Here is a 20421-nt window from a genome sequence, read left to right on the forward strand (position 1 = left end):
TGCAACCTGCGTAGTGTGCATATGTGTAACTAATTAGATCAAACCCTGAGTCTTTGGAGTATCAAAGACCCAAGTTAGGGGTACCTTTTAAGTACCGAAAAATTCTTTTCACAGCTTTATAATGAGACTCCCTAGGATCTGATTGGTAACGTGCACAAAGACATGTAGCAAACATTATATCAGGTCTACTAGCAGTTAAGTATAGCAAAGATCCAATCATACCTCTATAGGTTGATTGACAAGTGAGTTTTCCAGATTCATCTTTACCAACCTTTTCAGAAACACTCATTGGAGTTCTTAAAGTAGAACAATTTTTAAAACCAAATTTAGTTAACATATCAGAAATGTAGTTACTTTGGTTAATAAATATGCCTTCAGAACTCTGTTTAATTTGCAACCCAAGAAAATAGTTTAAAGTACATAAATTGCTCATTCTATACTCTTCAAACATAATGTCAGAAAACCATTTTCTCAAGTGTGGATTAGTAAACCCAAAAATAATGTCATCAACATAAATTTGAACAAGTAACACATCACCTTTGTCATTTTTGATAAATAAAGTCTTATCAATGGCTCCTCTGGAAAAATTCTTTTCTAGAAGAAATGTTGACAAGGTATCATACAGGGCTCTGGGAGCTTGCTTCAGACCATACAATGCTTTCTTCAATCTGTAAACATGCTTAGGAAATTTCTTACTTACAAAACCAGGAGGTTGTTTCACATACACCCTTTCTTGCAATTTACCATTCAGGAAAGCACTCTTCACATCCATTTGAAACACCTTGAAATCTTTGTGTGCAGCATATGCCAGAAACAGTCTAATAGCTTCAATTCTAGCAACATGAGCAAAAGTCTCATCATAGTCTATTCTTTCTTCTTGTCTATACCCTTGAGCAACTAACCTTGCTTTATTTCTGATTACAATACCATCTTTATCAACCTTGTTTCTAAAAACCCATTTTGTGCCTATAGCAGTTTTATCATCAGGCTTTGGAACCAATTCCCAAACATCATTCCTTTCAAATTCTGTCAATTCTTCAGTCATAGCCTCAACCCAATCATTGTCAGTCAATGCTTCATATACTTCTTTGGGCTCAATTAGTGAAAGAAAACAAGAAAAGAAGCAGTAATTTGCTATAGCAAAATCAGACACAGGTGTCTGAGAAGAAGAACTAGGTTTAGGCAAACATGTAGGATCCACAACATAATCCTCAAGATGCTTTGGAGGAACTATATTTCTAGATGATTTTCTAGTAGGAACAGCAGGATCCAAGGTGGTATTTGATGACTGATCACCCTCTTGAATAACAACAAACTCATCTTCTTGTGGAACTTCTTATGTATAAGAATTATCTGCAGAATCATTTTTCAACCCAGACAAATTAGGTTCATCTGACTCAGACTCTGAATCCAGAGTCTGAACACTGTTTCCAGAAATTAAATTTGACAATTCACCAAGTGTAGATTGTTCAGTGCTGGATGACTGATCCATTTCTATAGAACTTTCATCAAAAGAAACATTAATGGATTCTTCAATCTTCATTCTCCTCTGATTATATACTCTATAAGCTTTAGATACAGAAGAATATCACATGAACACACCTTCATCAGATTTTGGCCTCATCTTTTCAAGCTGATCTCTTTAATTTAAAATATAGCACTTACACCCAAATACATAGAAGTAATGAATAGTAGGCACCTTTTTATGGTATAACTCATAGGGAGTTTTGCCATGTTTTTTCACAATCAAAGACCTATTTTGAGTATAACATGCTGTATTAACTGCCTCTGCCCAGAACCTTAGAGCAACATTTGATTGACATAACATGGTTCTGGCTGCTTCAATAAGGGTTCTATTTCTTCTTTCAGCAACTCCACTTTGTTGTGGAGTTCTAACAGCAGAGAAATTTTGACCAATTCCAGACTCTTCACAAAAGTCAATTAATGTAACATTTTTGAACTCAGTACCATGATCACTTCTCAACTGTTTAATAAGAACACCGTTTTGAACCTGCTCTCTCTTGATCAAATTGATGATTTCTTCAGGAGCATCATTTTTTGCAGTTAAGAAAATAACCCATGTAAATCTAGAATACTCATCAACAATCACTAGAGTATATCTTTTCCCACCCAAACTACTAGTGTTCATTGGACCAAATAGATCCATGTGAAGCATGTGAAGTGGATCACTGATAGTAGCCAGGGTTTTTGAGGAAAACTTTGTTTTGGTCTGTTTACCCATAATACAGGCAGAACAAGGTTTATCTTTCTTAAAAGGCTGTTGAGGCAGACCTCTTACAAGCTTCTTTTTGGAAAGCTCATTAATGTTTTTGAAATTGAGATGAGAAAGCCTTTTGTGCCAAAGCCAATTAAGTTCAGGGACAGTCTGAGAGTACAGACATGTTTCAATTCCAGCATCAACAGAATCTAGATCCAGCATATACACATTTTGAAATCTCCAGGCTACAAGTGTTGGTCTTCCTCTAGGATCATAAATAATGCCAGCTTTCTTTCTTATTCTGATTTCACAATCTTCATCAGCAATTTGGCTTACACTTAGCAGATTATGCTTCAACCCTTCAACTAAAGCAACTTTCTTAAATGAAACACTTCCAGCTATAACAGTACCATAACCAATAGTCTTTGCAACTGAATTATCACCATATCTTACAGAAGGACCTTTTTCTTCAACAAACCCTACAAGATGCTCTTTGCATCCAGTCATGTGTCTTGAGCAACCACTATCCAAATACCACATGTTACCCTGTTACACAAGACACAAAACAAAAGAAAATGGTTAGTTTTTAAGGGGAACCCACTTTTCAGTAGGTTCAGTTGGAGTGCTCTTCACTCTCCAAACAAAAGCCTTATTTCCAATCCAAATCAACTTGTCCTTAACAGATTGTAAGACACTTTTATTTTCACAAACTTTGGATTTCCATATCTTCATAATTTTCTTAAGAAAACAAGATGTTCTTTTAACTGAAGGTTTTTCTTGGCTCTTGATTTTTTCATTGAGCTTAGAAATTTCCTTTTTGAGTTTTTGAATTGTCTTAGCTTGTTTTGACTTTGACTTTCTTTTAGTTAACAATTTTGGATCTGGACAAGTGTCAGTTTCAGAGGATGATTCAGAGTTATTATTGCAACTTGACTCTTGGGTGTCAGACTCTAGGTCAGAACATACACTATTATCTTGAGAGACTAAACTCTTAGAGTCTGAAGGTTTCAAAAGTTCAGACTCTAATGGTTTCAAGTATTATAGTCTCAGAAGGTTCAACTGGATCTAATGACCTTACAAAAGCATTGGTTAAAATCTTTTTGTCACCATCAAATTTTACGAATGTGTTTGGTAGAATGTCAGGTTTGAATACACTTGGATCAACTTTCACATTATTATCTAATATGTAGTTTTCACCTAGTATAGCTTTGACATCATTTGGAATTTGTTTGGCAATAGCATCAGAATTCTTTTTGGAAGATACACACCAAGATTTACAAATTGATTCATAGTGTTTTGACCTTTTCATCGATCTTCCTAATTCAGTATTTAATCTTTTAGTTTCTTCTGTGTATGCCATTTTATATGTGTCAAGTTCTACCTCACATTTTTTCAAGATTTTAATTTCAGCTTCTTTGTCTTTGATAGTGTTTTTAAGATCAAAAATTTGTGTTCTTAACCTATCAATATCATCTAAACACCATTGAAAGTCAAGCAGCAAGTACTGAAACATTCTTACTTTTTCATTATCAAGATAGTTCACAACGTTTTGTACCTTATAAGCCGAAACTTTATTACAAGTAGAGTCTTTATCCATCTTCTCAATAGCTTTCAGATCTTTCTCAAACTTGCTAGAACTACCATCAATTAAAGTCATAAGACACTTATCTTCCTCCTCATCAGATGATGAGTCTTCATCTTCCCATGCTTCTGTGTACAAAGCCTTTTCCTGTTCTTTATTCTTTGATTTTTCTGCTTCACTCTTTAACTTCATGTACTTGAGCTTATACTTTCTTGCTTTGTCAACAGACTTGTTGGTATTTGAACCTCCTTCACCCTTAGACCATCAATCAGCAGCTATGTGTCCTATCTTGCCACACTTAAAGCATTTAGCTTTCTTTGGATCAAAAGTACCCTTGCCTTTACCCTTCTTATAACCAAACTTTTTCTGCTCAATCCTTTGAGTCAAAAGAGCCATCTGAACTTCCAAATCTTTGATCTCCTCATCTTCATCAGATTCACTATCATCATCAGAAGTTTCATCACTTTCAGATTCAACTTTGCTAGAGTAACTAGAGAACAATTGCTTATTCTTCTTTGTGGTAGCCACCAATGCAGCTTCTGGATCTTTAGCAGTTTTCTTAGCATCGATCTTGTTCTTTAATTAAGTTTTCTCAAAGTTTGACAGTATGCCAAACAATTCACTTAACTCATAGTTATCTATCTTTTCACTGATTACCATAGATGTAATCACAGATTCAAAGTTTGAGGGTAACAGTTCAATGAACTTTTGACACAACACTTGTGTTTTCTCTACCCCAACACTTTCAAGATCATTTATCAGAACCTGAAATCTTGAATGAAGATCACTCAAAGATTCTTTAGGCTGAGCAGCAAAATTTTCATAACATCTAATCAGATTCTTTTTCTTCTAAGTCTTAACAACAGTGACTCCTTCATAGTCATTAAGCAACAGATCCCACATAGCTTTAGCAGTCTTGGCATGACTGATCTTTCTGAGAATGGAACAGTAACAGCATTCCCAATAGTACTCCTTATTTTGCTATCTAGTTTGTACTTGATAGCTTCTGCTTCAGTCCACCTTTCTCTTGGTGTTTCACGAAAATAGGCAGGTTGAGCAGCAACAGTATCTGTGGCAGGAACAACAGCTATCATAGAACCAGGAATAATAGGTCCTGTTGTAAGAACATGCTCAGCTTCTTCATGAATAGATCCTAAATATCATAGGACTTTCAATTTCCATGTTGCAAAGTCTGTGCCATCGAATATTGGCACACCTTTTCCAGCCATAACTAGAGTATGAATGGTACTGGTAGACATATTTATAAAAATATGGATCATTTGTAAAGATTACCGTAATAGGATTTATACCTTACCCGCTCTGATACCAGTTATAAGTTCACAGTATTTGATCTATGAACACCAGACTCTCAATTGAACAATAAATAAGAATTATAAGTACAAGAATTGAGAGAACACGATATGAAATATATGTTTGATAATGTTGATCGTGCCAAAAGATACATCGAATGAAAAGCACACGTCCCTATTTATACAGAAAATCACCAAATCTAGAGATTTGGTTTTCAAAACAACCTGGCTATAATTAAGGAAAAGATAAACTTAAAACTTATCAAATATGCAAAACAATTCTAAAGTTAATCTTCTGGAGATAAAACCGAATCAAAACATATCTTCTTAATATTTAAACATATCTCCAGAATCTTTCTTAGCTTAGCCATCAAGAAATCTTCAAATCGTTGACTTAAGAAACACCAGAGTCTGCAACCTCAGACTCTAAAACTCCAGACTCTAAAACTGCAAAATAATTTGACTCATCAGATTATAATTCCCAACAGTATATGTATTTCGAATTTTTAATGGATATATCACGAATGAAACTTTTCATACATGTTCATATCTATATCCATTTAAGTTCATCCATATCCATATTCATATGCAATTAAAATTTTATTCATATTCATCACGAAGTGAGTAAATCGAATAAATATCCATTAGATCGGGTGACCAATGACTCAGATACATTATATTATATACATACTATTTGGTGTGTCAAAATTGGTCGTTTGCACATGGTAAAAACGACAACCCACCACACTTTTTAAAAACAACCCCCAAACAATATACATACTATTTGGTGTGTCAAAATTGATCGTTTGCACAAGTAAAAACGACAACCCACCACACTTTTTAAAAACACCCCCCAAAAAACGTTAAACATGCTGAATTTGTAGGGGTAAAAATTGTAAAATTAATATCCTTTTTAAAAAAAACCCACCCACATTTATAACAGCCCGTATCTTCTCGCTCGCTGCGAGTTAAATTCTTCCGACATCACTGATTAAATTGAAAAAAAAATTACGAACACAATGAAACTAAGTACGCGCCAAACAGACGTTTTTTAGAAAACGCTAAATATTTCGGACTATTTTTCATACATATACACAAACGCACAATAAACAAGCCAAACTAATTAAATCACACCCATGATTCCGTCTTCCTTTTTTACGCGATTTTTCTGGTTCTAAAAATGCGCAGGTCATTTGGTACAATAGGTACTAACCACGTAGATCCAACCACACTTTCATCACCGCGTTTTTGATTATGTAAATGTATAACGCTATGTTAAATGTGAATACTTAGCCGGAAAGGCTCCATCGCATTGCGCTGGCCGATCCGGTTCTAGTTTAATATATTGTCGGGTATCAAACAATAATTATTTTATTAAGCCACTTAAAATTTTTACAAATACAATTAGAAGCTGTAAACATCATTAGCTAATGAAAAGGTGGTCCTCTTCCTCTTCTTGTTCAAAACAAGAAAAAGTCTGTTTGACCACCACCAACACAACACCACCGTCAACAACCCTACACCAATCTGCTACACAATTTCCTCCACCATATTTTATTGTTATTTATTCATAGTTATTCCCCATTACCTGCATTTTCTTGATTTTTTCCATCTCATTGCCATATATTTACCAACCCAACCCATTATATTCTTGATTCATATCGTATTACAAAAAAAAAAATAAAAAATTCAATTCCCACCAAAACCCTGATCAAAGTTTTCATTTTTAATTCATTTTGCTCAATTTCAAGATATGGGTATATGTTTTTCAAACACAAAAATTAGCGGTTTAATCAGCACCACCACATCAGAAACCGGCGGACCCACCACCACCGCCACCGCCACCGGTGAAAGCCAACAACCTAATCCTGCCCTAAAAAATAATGTGACCATCCAAAATAACAATAATCTCAAGAGGAATCAAAATCTAAAGCAGGGTAATCAAAATAATAAAGCAAAAGGCAGGACTACACCAAAACGTCAAAAAAAGGTGATAATACCTTGTGGTAAAAGAACAGATTTTGGGTACCTTAAAGATTTTGATAAAAGGTATTCAATTGGAAAATTATTGGGTCATGGTCAATTTGGGTACACATATGTTGCTATTGATAAGGGGAATGGAAACCGTGTTGCTGTCAAGAAAATTGATAAAAATAAGGTAATATATTGTCAATTACCTTTTCTTGATGTAAAGTTTTGAAATTTTGTTAATTATGTGTGTAATTCTGCAAATTATTAGTATCTTGGGTGTTAGATTCTTTAATCAGAACGTTATTTTGTATTTTTGATTGGATGATTAATAATTCACATGATGTTATTGCTTAAAAGACTGTCATTTTGATATAATTTAACCAGTTAATTTTACTTTGTTCATTATGTTTCAAATTTATGTTTTTAATGAGAATGACTAGAGCTTGAAAGTTGTAGTATATCAGTAATGTTTTGTATTCATATATTATAATAACTATAAATTTTTGCTGTCTAAATAGTGGTTTTGTATTTTATAAAGATGATTCTTCCGATTGCTGTCGAGGATGTTAAGCGAGAAGTTAGAATCTTGCAAGCGTTAACTGGTCACGAGAATGTGGTTAAGTTTCATAATGCATTTGAAGATGATTCCTTTGTATATATTGTAATGGAGTAAGTTTTTTATATCGTTACTTTGTTCGTTGATTCTTTTATCGTTTTTGAAATCTTGAATTTGAGTGATATGTGTATTCAGGTTATGTGAGGGTGGTGAGTTACTGGACCGGATTATGTCCAAGTAAGATTTCTCTTTTTTATATACATTGACCTTTTGACTTTTTTATCATAATTTTAGTTTCGAAAGTAAGAATCTTAGGAACCTAAACCCATGGTTCTATATAGTGTTCCTTGTAATATAAAGATGGATAAAAAAAAAATGCAGCACGTTTACAAATTTGAAGCTTTTGTATGATAACGTTTGAACCTGAAGGTCAAAACATCCTTATATGTCAAAAATTCTGACCCGTTTAGACCCAGACTTGTTTGGACCCAACCCTGTTTCGATCCGACCCGAATCCGACGGTATACCCATTACTCAAATTTGTTTTGCATTTACAGAAAAGAAGGTCGGTACACAGAGAAAGATGCAGCAATTGTTGTAAGGCAAATGCTTAAAGTTGCAGCCGAATGCCATTTACATGGTTTGGTACATCGTGACATGAAACCGGAGGTTAGAAAATTAACTATCTTGTTCTTGAAAGGTAGAAGTATTCTAATTTAGGAAAGATTTAAAGCTAACGTAATGTTTGTTGTAATTTTTGTAGAATTTTCTATTCAAATCCCCTAAAGAAGATTCAAATTTGAAGGCTACTGATTTTGGTCTGTCGGACTTTATTAGACCTGGTTAGTATAATACCCTAGTCGATACTAAGATTGAGACATAAGACACTAGCCTTGCAAAATGTAATTTTTTTACATGGCAATTTTGACCCATTCACTTTTGAATTGACTGGGTTTACTTTTAATAAAACGAGTCAAAAGACTTGGAAAACTTTGCCATTTGTCCATAGAAATGTTCAAAACTTACACAAATGTACCTATTTTGCAAAATTAATTTTTTATTTTTATTCAACAGTTGGGCTTTTTGATTGAAGCAATACGATTCTTATAATCATATGAGACGCGGATTATTTTTATAGCGTTTTTATTCAACGCATACATAAAATTACTCTTTTTACCTATTTTTTTGTAGGAAAGAAATTTACGGATATTGTTGGTAGTGCATACTATGTTGCTCCTGAAGTATTAAAACGAAGATCAGGGCCAGAATCGGATGTTTGGAGCATAGGTGTGATCACCTACATTCTTTTATGCGGGCGACGGCCCTTTTGGGATAAAACCGAGGACGGCATATTTAGAGAAGTCTTAAGAAATCGGCCCGATTTTCGTCGCAAACCATGGCCCACCATCAGCAACAGTGCAAAGGATTTCGTAAGAAAGATACTCGTAAAAAATCCCCGAGCTAGACTCACCGCTGCACAGGCTCTATGTATACATTTTTTTCCTTTTTATTTTATTTCATATTTTTTTTTTTTTTACTTTCGTCTGTATGAGTTTAAATATTATTATTTGTGCTATATAATATTTGATGAAAATTATATGAATGAATTCGGTTTTAAAATGTGTTTTCTCTTGGTATAACTTCATCAAATATTTTATAACACAAACAGAAATATTTAAAGTCAATGTTGTACAAGAAAGACTTAAAAAGTTAAAGCGGGACAATAATTTTGGGACGGAGGGAGTATTTTTTAAGCTTTATATTATGATGATATATTGAATGTATGCAGCACACCCATGGGTTCGAGAAAATGGAACGGCTTCTATGATACCTCTCGATATTTCTGTTCTCTCTAACATGCGGCAATTTGTAAAATACAGTCGGTTAAAACAGTTAGCTTTACGGGTAAATTTTTTTTTTTTTTACTATCACGTTAATGTAGATCTCGTATAGTAAGTTCTAAACGTTAATATCTTTGATGATGTTTAGGCGCTGGCTAGCACACTTGATGAAGAAGAGATATCGAATCTCAAAGATCAATTTCATGCCATTGATGTTGACAAAAATGGTGCTATTAGTCTTGAGGAAATGAGACAGGTGTTTAATTTGTTAAATTATTTTACGATTTTGCATCTTTTTTATTTTATTTTAAGTGAAGCGAATTGTGATGATATTATGTTCTAAAATTTGGTTTGTTTTGTTGTAGGCTCTTGCTAAGGATATTCCATGGAAGATGAAAGAATCGCGTGTATTGGAGATCTTGCAAGCAGTAAGTTGAAACTTTTGTAATCGGAAATGTCTGTTTTGGTCATTTTGATAAATTGAACTTTTAGTTAATAAGAAACTGTCATACATTCGAGCAACGAGTATTACAACTTTGATGAGCAACACTGTATCTAACTATATCTCCTACAACTAGTTTATTGTTTCTGATATTTGATTACACAAATTCAATTTCTAAATGCACATCTAAACACATCCTAGGATTACAAAACTATATTTTGTATTGTTTTGGTAGGGGTGTTCAATATTTGGTTTCAAACCAACTAACCCGAAAACCGAAATGAATGAAAACTAGAAAAAAACCAAAAGAATTTGAATTCGATTTTAGGTTTGGTTTCGGTTAGGTTTTCAATTTTGAATTCGGTTTTCGGTTTTGCTTTTTCGAAATCGGGTTCAACTAATAATATATTAAATTAAATTATTAATATATATACGGAAGAAAAACCGAAATAAAATCGAAAGTCGAATTTAAAATCGTTTTGTAATGATTATTTTGGTTAAAAATATGATTTTTCGGGATTCTCGGTTTTAACCGAAACCGAACCGAATTAGGTTTTCAGTTCGGTTTCCGTGTCGGTTTTGAATTTTAATTCGGTTTAGGTTTCGTTTCGGTTTCCGTTCTGGCTTTGAATTTGAATTCGGTTTCGGTTTTGGTTTTGGTTTTGGTTTTTAGGTTTTCGGTTTTGCTTTCAAAATTTTCAGAAGCAAACAAACCGTACTGAATAAACTGAGGAAACCGAACAGATGAACATTCCTGGTTTTGGAATACGTAATTCTCTTTCTATCAATTGACTGCTTTCGTTTTGTGACGCAGATTGACAGTAACACAGACGGGCTTGTGGATTTCGAGGAATTTGTAGCCGCTACTCTTCATGTTCAGCAGTTAGAAGAACATAACAACGAAAAATGGCAAAAAATATCGAAAGCTGCTTTTGAGAAATTCGATGTTGATAAAGATGGATTTATAACTCCAGAACAACTTAAAATGGTAAGCTTTGACTTTTCAGGTCAAACATCATGCTTCTCAAACTTTTAATCATTAAAGATTTTTACTCATTTCAAACACCTACTGTTGTAATAGTCAGTGGGACGTCGGTTTGGGGACTAGTCCTTCCTACCTCGCCCAAAAACAACTTAAAAGTTGGCCAACGCTAAAAAGTTGGGTCAAAGTCGTTCTGAGTCGGTCAAAGTCAAAGTCAAAGTTAAGTAAAAAAAATTTCTATTTTTAAAAATTAGATTTTGTGTCATATACAGTATCTGTTTGAAATATTTATGTTTTATGTTTTGATACATTTGTGTGTAATATGTATATGTTTAAGTTATTTGTTACTACGTACTAAAAGTCAATGTTGGTCAACTCTGGACGCGTCCCCGACTTGTCCCTCCAAGGTACCGACTGTCTTGTCCCCGACTTGCGACTGTTACAACCTCGCAAACAACAGACTTGAAGTTGCAAAATCTATTTCTTTGACCTCGTTAATTTTGCTAAAGCTTACGTTGTTTGCAGCATACTGGACTAAGAGGGTCGATATATCCGCTTTTAGAGGAAGCTGACATCGATAGAGATGGAAAGATCAGCCTGTCTGAATTTCGTAAGCTGTTAAGAAGTGCAAGCATGAGTTGAAAAAATTCCCCACGAAAAAAGTAAAGACTAACACAAACAGAAAAATCAGTGAATTTTTCAGCTACGAAAAAGTAACTTTTAACAGAAACAGAAATTTTGCAGCAGTCGGTAAGAAGGAAATAAGGAGGAAGTTTAGGAGCGAGATGCAAAGATTCAGTGAATAGGTTTGTGGTAAATACTCGTTGATGGTACGTGGTGGTGTAAAAATTCGATTTCGAGTGCTTATATGATTTTGTTTTCATCGTTCACCGGGTAAATATGTGTGTATATATTACTTGTATATAAAGCAACGAACAGCACTCGAGTTGGTGGATTTACATATATCTTGTTCTGTCAACATAAGTTTGATATAATTAACACTTAATTTTTGTACAATTTTTTCACAAGTATACGATATTGAAAGTTGAAACAACATTATGACTACTCGTGAAAAATGGTTGGTGGTGTCTAATGGTGTATTCTAGGAGATACACGCATAAAAGCATCATTTTATACAGAAAAATCGATCAAAGAGCACAAAAGATAAAATCTAGCGGTGTTCAGTATCCGCCGCCCAACGTTTATCAGGCTGCCCAGCGTCAAGCGTAAGCCCTGCAGACAGCTTCTATGCATAAGCCCTTTAACTCAGCGCGTGAAAGGCACGCAGCCACGTTAGCACACGCCACCGACATTCCGGATACTTCACGTAACAGAACCATTCAGTGATTGACACGTGTATCCCGTGAATTTCGGACATTCTACGCCTAAAAATAGACCCTCTGGGTCACCACATTTCACATAGTACACTTTCTCTCTCACACAGTTCTTTCTCACTCTAAAACAACATTAGCCGCTTAGCAGCAGTACGCTAGACGGATCATTACAGATTGATCCACAGATTGATTGAGGCCACCCCACAGATCTTATATCTGTGTTCCGGGTCTGCAGAGATTATTTCTCAAGGGCAAACAACAATCAGCAGTATACGCCACACGCTGAGCAGCTAATTTTCTGTACTAGTACCTTACAGCCGCTATACGCAAAATCGTACTAACAGATGGCGCCACCCGTCTCAAAGACCACCAAAACCACCAAGAGCATGAAGGCAACTGAAACAACCTCATCAAAAACAACACTTGAACCAGTTGATGAAAACCTCATTGAAAATATACCAGTTGATCAGTTAACTCTTGAAGAGACTTCTGTTGAAGAAGAAGATCATTTGCACACTGACACAGCAGATGATCAAGTTCATGAAACCATACCACGATTGAGAAAACCATTGATGGGAGGTTCCAGCGCAGGAATGTGGAAAGCCAGGCGAGGAACACATAATGTTTCTTTTAAGAAGACTTCTGATGTGAACGCTAAACATAACGGCAAAGGAAAGTCAATTTCCAAATCACAATTGTTCAAGCTATTCAATTAGTTGAATGCCTTAGTTGATGATTCGGAGAATCAACACAGTGATGAGGGTTTTTTGGACGATGATTGGAATTTTGAAGAAGAAGGTGAACAGTTCTTTATGACTGAAGAAATGACAAGCAAGTTACTGGATGGAATTTTGACTAAAACAGCGCCATCACGATTTAAGCAAAAATTAGCACAACCAACCATCCGTGCAACAGCTGTAAATAATTTGTTTGCTTTGATTACTGGAGATGAAGCTATCAAACCGCCAGCAATGGCAGAGTCCACACAGTGTTTTATCCCTCAAATTGCAGATTATCCATTACCAAGAAATTTGGGAATTCCATCTATCGGTGTTTATGATGGTACAACAGATCCAGAAGATTTTTTGACTATGTTTGAAGGTGTCATGAGGTTACAGCATTTGGGAAGATGAAACTGCGTGCCATATGTTTCCAATAGTATTGCAGAAAATGGCAAGAGAGTGGTTTGCTAGCTTGCCACCAAGGAGCATTACCAGTTTTTTTGATTTAAGGGCAAAGTTTGTGATGCAATATCAAAGATTGAGAAGCTGCACATTGTCACATCTTGATGCACATGAGATAACAATGCATCAGAATGAATCATTGAGTGATTTTATGAAACGTTATACCATTGAATGTCAGAAGATACCAGACATACCAGAGTCTCAGCTTGTTTCAGGATTTATATTTTGTCTTGATCAGCGACGTTTTGCACGATTAATTCATGCTTTACGTTATGACATTCCAAAAACATTGCATTAGGCGTTGGGTATCGCTCAGAAGCATTTACGAGCAGGCGAAATGGGATATCCACGAGTGGATAATTATCAGAGAAATTTCAGGCAGCAAGACGGAAAACGGAACAGAAATGACAATTATCAAAGGCAACGTGGTTACGACAATAATTACCAGAAACAGCAGAACGACTGGAGGGGAAATAATCATGCAAATGACAATTATCACCATCGAAAGCCATTAGACAGGCATCCCCTTATCATGGCATTAACTAAAACTCCAAAAGAGATCTTGTTCACAGAACCCGTTAAGGAAACTTTTCACCCCTCACCGCCGATGGAAGAGCGTCAGGGACCACAAAGTGACAAATGGTGTGATTTCCATGAAGCATATGGGCATGACACTGATAATTGCAAGTCACTGATGAGAGAGATCATTGCGAAGATCAAGGCTGGCGAGCTGAATCATCTTTTGCCAGGAAAAAAGTATCGACGAAATGATCCAAACAAGAGTTTTGCTTGGCAGGAAAAAGTGCGTCACGGTGGACGACGTGACTGGAACAGAAGGGAAGAACGGAATGATGAAAGGGATCCAACTCCTGAAATGCACATCAAGGTTATATGGAATGAGGAGCAAGAAAATGAAACAGACGGAGAACGCAGGACGGAGAGCTGGATGTACGCTCCAATCATATTTCATACCATTCCAAATTGGCGATTGTCAGAAGAGCCTATGGTCATTTCAGCTGTAATTGCAAACAGAAACATCAATCGAATTTATACTGATACAGGTAGTGAGGCAGATATTTTATATTTGCATTGTTTCAAAAGTTATCCGTTCAGCGTAAAGGATAGGCTTCGCTACAAGACTGTGAAAATTGCTGGCATTACGGGAGAATCAGTGAAGGCAGTTGGTAAAGTGAAGCTGGATGTAACATTGAGAACACACCCTTTAGTCCGAACAGAAATTGTGTACTTTACAGTTCTTGATGGCAGATCAAGATTCAATGCATTGTTCGGTAGGCGAACTCTTCGCAAATTTGGAGCAATTACTTCCACACCACATGCAGAAATACGATTCCCAACACCAAATGGTGTAGCATTAGTACATTCTGAGTATGTGGGGCCCGCAAGAGAAAGATCAGTTGTTTATGAAGCTCCAGGAAATTTTGTCAGGAAGGAATCATCGAGGCAGTTGTTCAGTAGAAATGATGTGAATAGGTATTTCAAACCACCCAAAATATGGGAACACTAACAGCAAGATGCAGAACGTTGAACGGATGACAGTATAATAGCATGAATTTTACAGAACAGTTTTTATCATATTTCTAATTTCCGTTAGTTCAGACAATAACACAATACACTTTTTGTAATTTTCTGATTGGGACTTGATCACCCCATACGAAGATATTACACAAAAATGTTGTATGAGTGACAGTATTATCAATGAAATTTTAAAATTTTCTTACGCACAACGTTACGCGTTACGAATGTAAAGCATAGCATTCATTCCTACCCACATAAGGCAATGCATTTTTATGCCCCCGATGGTAGAGGCTCTTGTGTCAATATTATAGACACAAGGGATCAACTAGCGTAAAGTGTTTACTTCGCTAGAGGGCACCGAGGCAAAACTAAAGATCTCATAATGTCATGACATATAGAATGGTTTATCACAACGGCATAAATCCATATATATCTTGAAAACAGAAAAAATTGAAATACAAGTGTATTTTGTAAGCCGCACAAAACCTAAGCGCAACACGCTAAACGGAACACCGTTAATTCCATAAACAGAAATTTCTTTAACAGACTTATCAATATTTATAACATAGCATAACATCATTATGATTCATTCATATCCTACTTCACAAAGTAGTTTGAGAATTCTCAAAACCTCTTTACAAAACATATGCTTTGATACATAATGGAGAACGGATAAATTGTTCGATATATTCATTACAGCAATAACAACGTTCTACATAACTTGTTTTGACTAAATGGAAATACAAAACAGATGTACAATTTTAATAGCCTATATACATAATACCATTTATGTAGCAGTACACCTCTGATTCATAAAGAGGAATTATGCATTACGGACAGCGGATGATGGATGACAGTTCAATTCATGTACAAATTCAAAAATCAGTTTAAGACAAAAATAATTTCATATGATATATGCAAATCTAAGCTTTTTAACAAGCTTGTAAAGGTTAAACCATATAGCAGTGATGCGTCAATCATGGAAAGCAACAAAAAAAATACCAACATTAACCAAAAAGGCTGGATATATACATAATATCAGTATAAAGATGCTATACATTGTTATTACAGATTAGTTATCTTTTCAAATAGGCACATTCAAGATGTCCTTAACAGACACATCTTCCCTAGCACATACTTCCTCTAAAGAGTTAATCTTCAGAGAGGTAACTTCATTGATGGCCACTTGCAGCTTGGCATTAGCATCAGGTTTGATATGTTTTGAGATTGCAGTTGGTAAAGGGTCAGGTCTTACAGGAAGAGCATTCAAAATTTCCACCATAATATCTGAAAGGTCACTCTCCGTAGATGCCTCCAGATATCTATGAAAAGTCTGACCAACAAGAGGAGAGCTCAACACCCACTGCACAAGAGCAGGAATCCCATTCTTTAAATCAATAAAATTCTTTTCTGAAGCAGCAGCAGCAATAGTTTTTTCATCTGCACGACACTTTTCTTGTTCAACTAACTTTTTCAACTTTTCAACTTCCTTCAATAATTCATCCTTTTCCTCCATCACTTTCTCTTTTTCAGTCCATTCAGCAACACATTTTTTCTCAATTGATTGGAGTGCCTCTTCCTTCTTTTGAGCCAAGTCAACTGCTATTTTCCACTTCAGATTAACATCTTTTAACTCAACTTCCATCCTTTTCAATTTGCTGGCATTCTGGAGAGCATTATCAACAAGAGTTGATTGAGCCTCTTGCATTTTCAGACCATGAAGAACAAGCTGATTCAGAAGCACCAGTGATGCAGCAGTTGATTGGCAACTTTGTTTAAGGGTCATTGCAGATAAGGATGTCGAAAGATCAGCAATCATATTTTCCTACAAAAATAAACTACATATTCAGAAATCACAAACAATATAGTCAATACAAATAGATTTTCATGAGTCAACTGGTGAAATGTACCTTCAGAAAATTAACAAAGCTGTCAGATTTGTTAACGGGATCTTCCACAAAGCTTCTTAAGTCGGATAGAAGGACAACGGAAGGTGGCTGAGAAGATGATGAAGACTGTGTTGTACCTATTTTTGTGGAAGTTATTGGATTGGTGAACGGAGGAGTTTTGACAATTTTATCCTCATCTGTTCCTTCATCCTCTCCTTCTTCATCATTATCATCTTCAGCATTAACAGCTTTACCACTCTTATCACTACTAGCAGTAGTTTCATCACCACCTATTGACAAAGTTGGTTCTGCATTGAAGATAACCAACTTTCCAGAATAAGCATTAACACATATTATACATATTATGTCAAGGCAGAAGACAATATTGAAAACATACTCATTTTCTTTGCTTGTTGAGAAGCATTGCCAGTTGCACACTTCCATAGGCGCTTTGTGAGTTTCCCAGTTTTCTTGGCGGTAGGCGGTTTTGGATTAGTCTCAGTAATTTCCACATCAGACGAAGAGGGCTGTGTAGTATCATCATTACCGCCTTCCGTAGGCCGTTCAGGGCTATTCAGTTGCTATTCAAAAATTGTGTCTTTCACTTTATCGGCCTCAAGTTCAGCAGCATTCTTTGGCCGTTCAGTAACAGTAAGAGAATCCAGATTGGCCTTCTTAAATACTTTGAAGACCTGCATCTCTTCTTCTGCAAAAACCAGACACATTAAATGCATAACAGTAACAATGCATTCTACAATGACATAGTGCAAATAAGGCATATTTATAATGTAGTGACCCGAACTTTTCCATGTTTATATATATTAAATGAAATTGATATTTACATGATTAAGTGTTTCCAACATGTTAAGCAATCAAACTTGTTAAGACTTGATTAATTGAAATAGGTTTCATATAGACAATTGACCACCCAAGTTGATCGGTGATTCACGAACGTCAAAACCTGTAAAAACTATATGATGATATATATATATATATATGTATATATATATATATATATATATATATATATATATATATATATATATATATATATATATATATATATATATATATATATATATATATATATAGTTAACAAGATATTATGATATGTATGTATCTCATTAGGTATTTTAACAATGAGTTATATACATAAAAATGAGACTATTGAATTAAGAAACTTGAAAACGATATATATAACAATTATCATTTTAACAACGTCTTACTAAATACATATGAATCATATTAAGATATTGATACACTATGTTTAATCATGATAAATGATAAGTAAATATATCATTAAGTGTATTAACCATGAACTACATATGTAAAAACAAGACTACTAACATAAGGATTTCGAAACGAGACATATATGTACCGATTATCGTTGTAACGACATTTAAATGTATATATATCATATTAAGATATATTAATTCATCATATTATTATGATAATATAATAATTTAACATATCATTAGATATAATAAACAATGGGTTAACAACATTTAACAAGATCGTTAACTTAAAGGTTTCAAAACAACATTTACATGTAACGACTAACGATGACTTAACGACTCTGTTAAAATGTATATACATGTAGTATATTTAAATGTATTTATACACTTTTGAAAGACTTCAAGACACTTATCAAAGTACTTCTACTTAATAAAAATGCTTACAATTACATCCTCATTCATTTTCATCAACAATTCTACTCGTATGCACTCGTATTTGTACTCGTACAATACACAGCTTCTAAATGTATTTACTATTGGTATATACACTCCAATGATCAGCTCTTAGCAGCCCATGTGAGTCACCTAACCATGTGAGAACCATCATTTAACATCTAGTATGAAATATCTCACAAAATAATAAACTAATGGAGCCTATATGATTGCCCATATTCACGTGAAGGATGAGATATACAAACACTTTCATTTTGAAACTTACATGCATCAAACTACTCTCTCTCAATTGTTCTTCCATTGTTCTAAGTGTTCTTCATCATCTTCATCAAAATCTAGCTCAATCTAATTCATAAATCCATACATAAACCAAGTTATAAAACAACTACTCAAGAACACCAACAACACTTCCAAGTTTGCTAGCTTACTTTCAATCTTGCAAATCCACTTTGAGTGATCATCCAAACTCAATAAATCCTTCTTATTTACTGTAAGATATGTTTCTAATATAAGGTAATACTCATATTCAAACTTTGATTCAATTTCTATAACTTTAACAATCTTATTTCGAATGGAAATCTTACTTGAACTTGTTTTCGTGTCATGATTTTGCTTCAAGAACTTTCAAGCCATCCAAGGATCCTTTGAAGCCAGATCTATTTTTCTCATTTCCAGTAGGTTTATCCACAAAACCTGAGGTAGTAATGATGTTCATAACATCATTCGATTCATATATATAAAACTACCTTATTCGAAGGTTTAAACTTGTAATCACTAGAACATAGTTTAGTTAATTCTAAACTTGTTCGCAAACAAAAGTTAATCCTTCTAATTTGACTTTTAAAATCAACTAGACACATGTTCTATATCTATATGATATGCTAACTTAATGATTTAAAACCTGAAAACACGAAAAACACCGTAAAACCGGATATAAGCCGTCGTAGTAACACCGCGGGCTGTTTTGGGTTAGTTAATTAAAAACTATGATAAACTTTGATTTAAAAATTGTTCTTCTGGGAAAATGATTTTTATTATTAACATGAAACTATATCCAAATATCATGGTTAAACTCAAAGTGGAAGTATGTTTTCCAAAATGGTCATCTAGACGTCGTTCTTTCGACTGAAATGACTACCTTTACAAAAACAACTTGTAATCTGTATTTATGACTATAAACTTATACTTTTTCTAATTAGATTCATAAACTTAAGTTCAATATGAAACCATAGTAACTTGAATCACTCAAAACGGATTTAAAACGAAGAAGTTATGGGTAAAACAAGATTGGATAATTTTTCTTGTTGTAGCTACGTGAAAATTGGTAACAAATCTATATTAATCATATCCTAGCTAACTCATATTGTATTATACATGTATTCTAATATATTATGTAATCTTGGGATGCCATAGACACGAATACAATGTTTTGACATATCATATCGACCCATCTATATATATATATATATTTCGGAACAACCATAGACACTCTATATGCAGTAATGTTAGAGTTAGCTATACAGGGTTGAGATTGATTCCAAAATATTATATATACTTTGAGTTGTGATCTAGCCTGAGGCTTGTATACACGAGGTCGTGGATTGATTCGAGATAATATATATTGCTTTATTTTCTGTACATCTAACTGTGGACAACTAGTTGTAGGTTACTAAGGAGGACAGTTGACTTAATAAACTTAAAACAGCAAAACGTATTAAAAATGTTGTAAATATATTTTGAACATACTTTGATATATATGTACATATTTGTTATAGGTTCATGAATCGACCAGTGGCCAAGTCTTACTTCTCGACGAAGTAAAAATCTGTGAAAGTGAGTTATAGTCCCACTTTTAAAATCTAATATTTTTGGGATGAGAATACATGCA

General features: G+C 34.5%; 1 protein-coding gene across 1 annotated transcript; it reads left to right on the forward strand.

The window, feature by feature from the left end:
* Positions 1-6775: 6775 nt before the first annotated feature.
* Positions 6776-11874, forward strand: LOC139846818 (calcium-dependent protein kinase 18-like). The gene is made up of 11 exons (XM_071836353.1): positions 6776-7268; positions 7620-7750; positions 7833-7874; positions 8195-8306; positions 8401-8479; positions 8829-9125; positions 9427-9542; positions 9627-9734; positions 9844-9906; positions 10735-10908; positions 11428-11874. The coding sequence occupies exons 1-11, from the start codon at positions 6864-6866 to the stop codon at positions 11542-11544; spliced, it is 1644 nt and encodes a 547-aa protein (XP_071692454.1). The 5' UTR covers positions 6776-6863; the 3' UTR covers positions 11545-11874.
* The last annotated feature ends 8547 nt before the right edge of the window (positions 11875-20421 follow it).

Source organism: Rutidosis leptorrhynchoides, chromosome 5, assembly GCF_046630445.1.
Source record: "Rutidosis leptorrhynchoides isolate AG116_Rl617_1_P2 chromosome 5, CSIRO_AGI_Rlap_v1, whole genome shotgun sequence".
Taxonomy (NCBI): Eukaryota; Viridiplantae; Streptophyta; class Magnoliopsida; order Asterales; family Asteraceae; genus Rutidosis; species Rutidosis leptorrhynchoides.

What these genes read in the sequence shown, in the direction of transcription:
- LOC139846818 (XM_071836353.1), top strand. Translation starts at nt 6,864, where the DNA reads ATGGGTATATGTTTTTCAAACACAAAAATTAGCGGTTTAATCAGCACC. An exon ending in ATCGTGACATGAAACCGGAG is followed by an intron (nt 8,307 to 8,400) that starts GTTAGAAAATTA and finishes TAATTTTTGTAG; the next exon opens with AATTTTCTATTCAAATCCCC. An exon ending in GTCTTGAGGAAATGAGACAG is followed by an intron (nt 9,735 to 9,843) that starts GTGTTTAATTTG and finishes GTTTTGTTGTAG; the next exon opens with GCTCTTGCTAAGGATATTCC.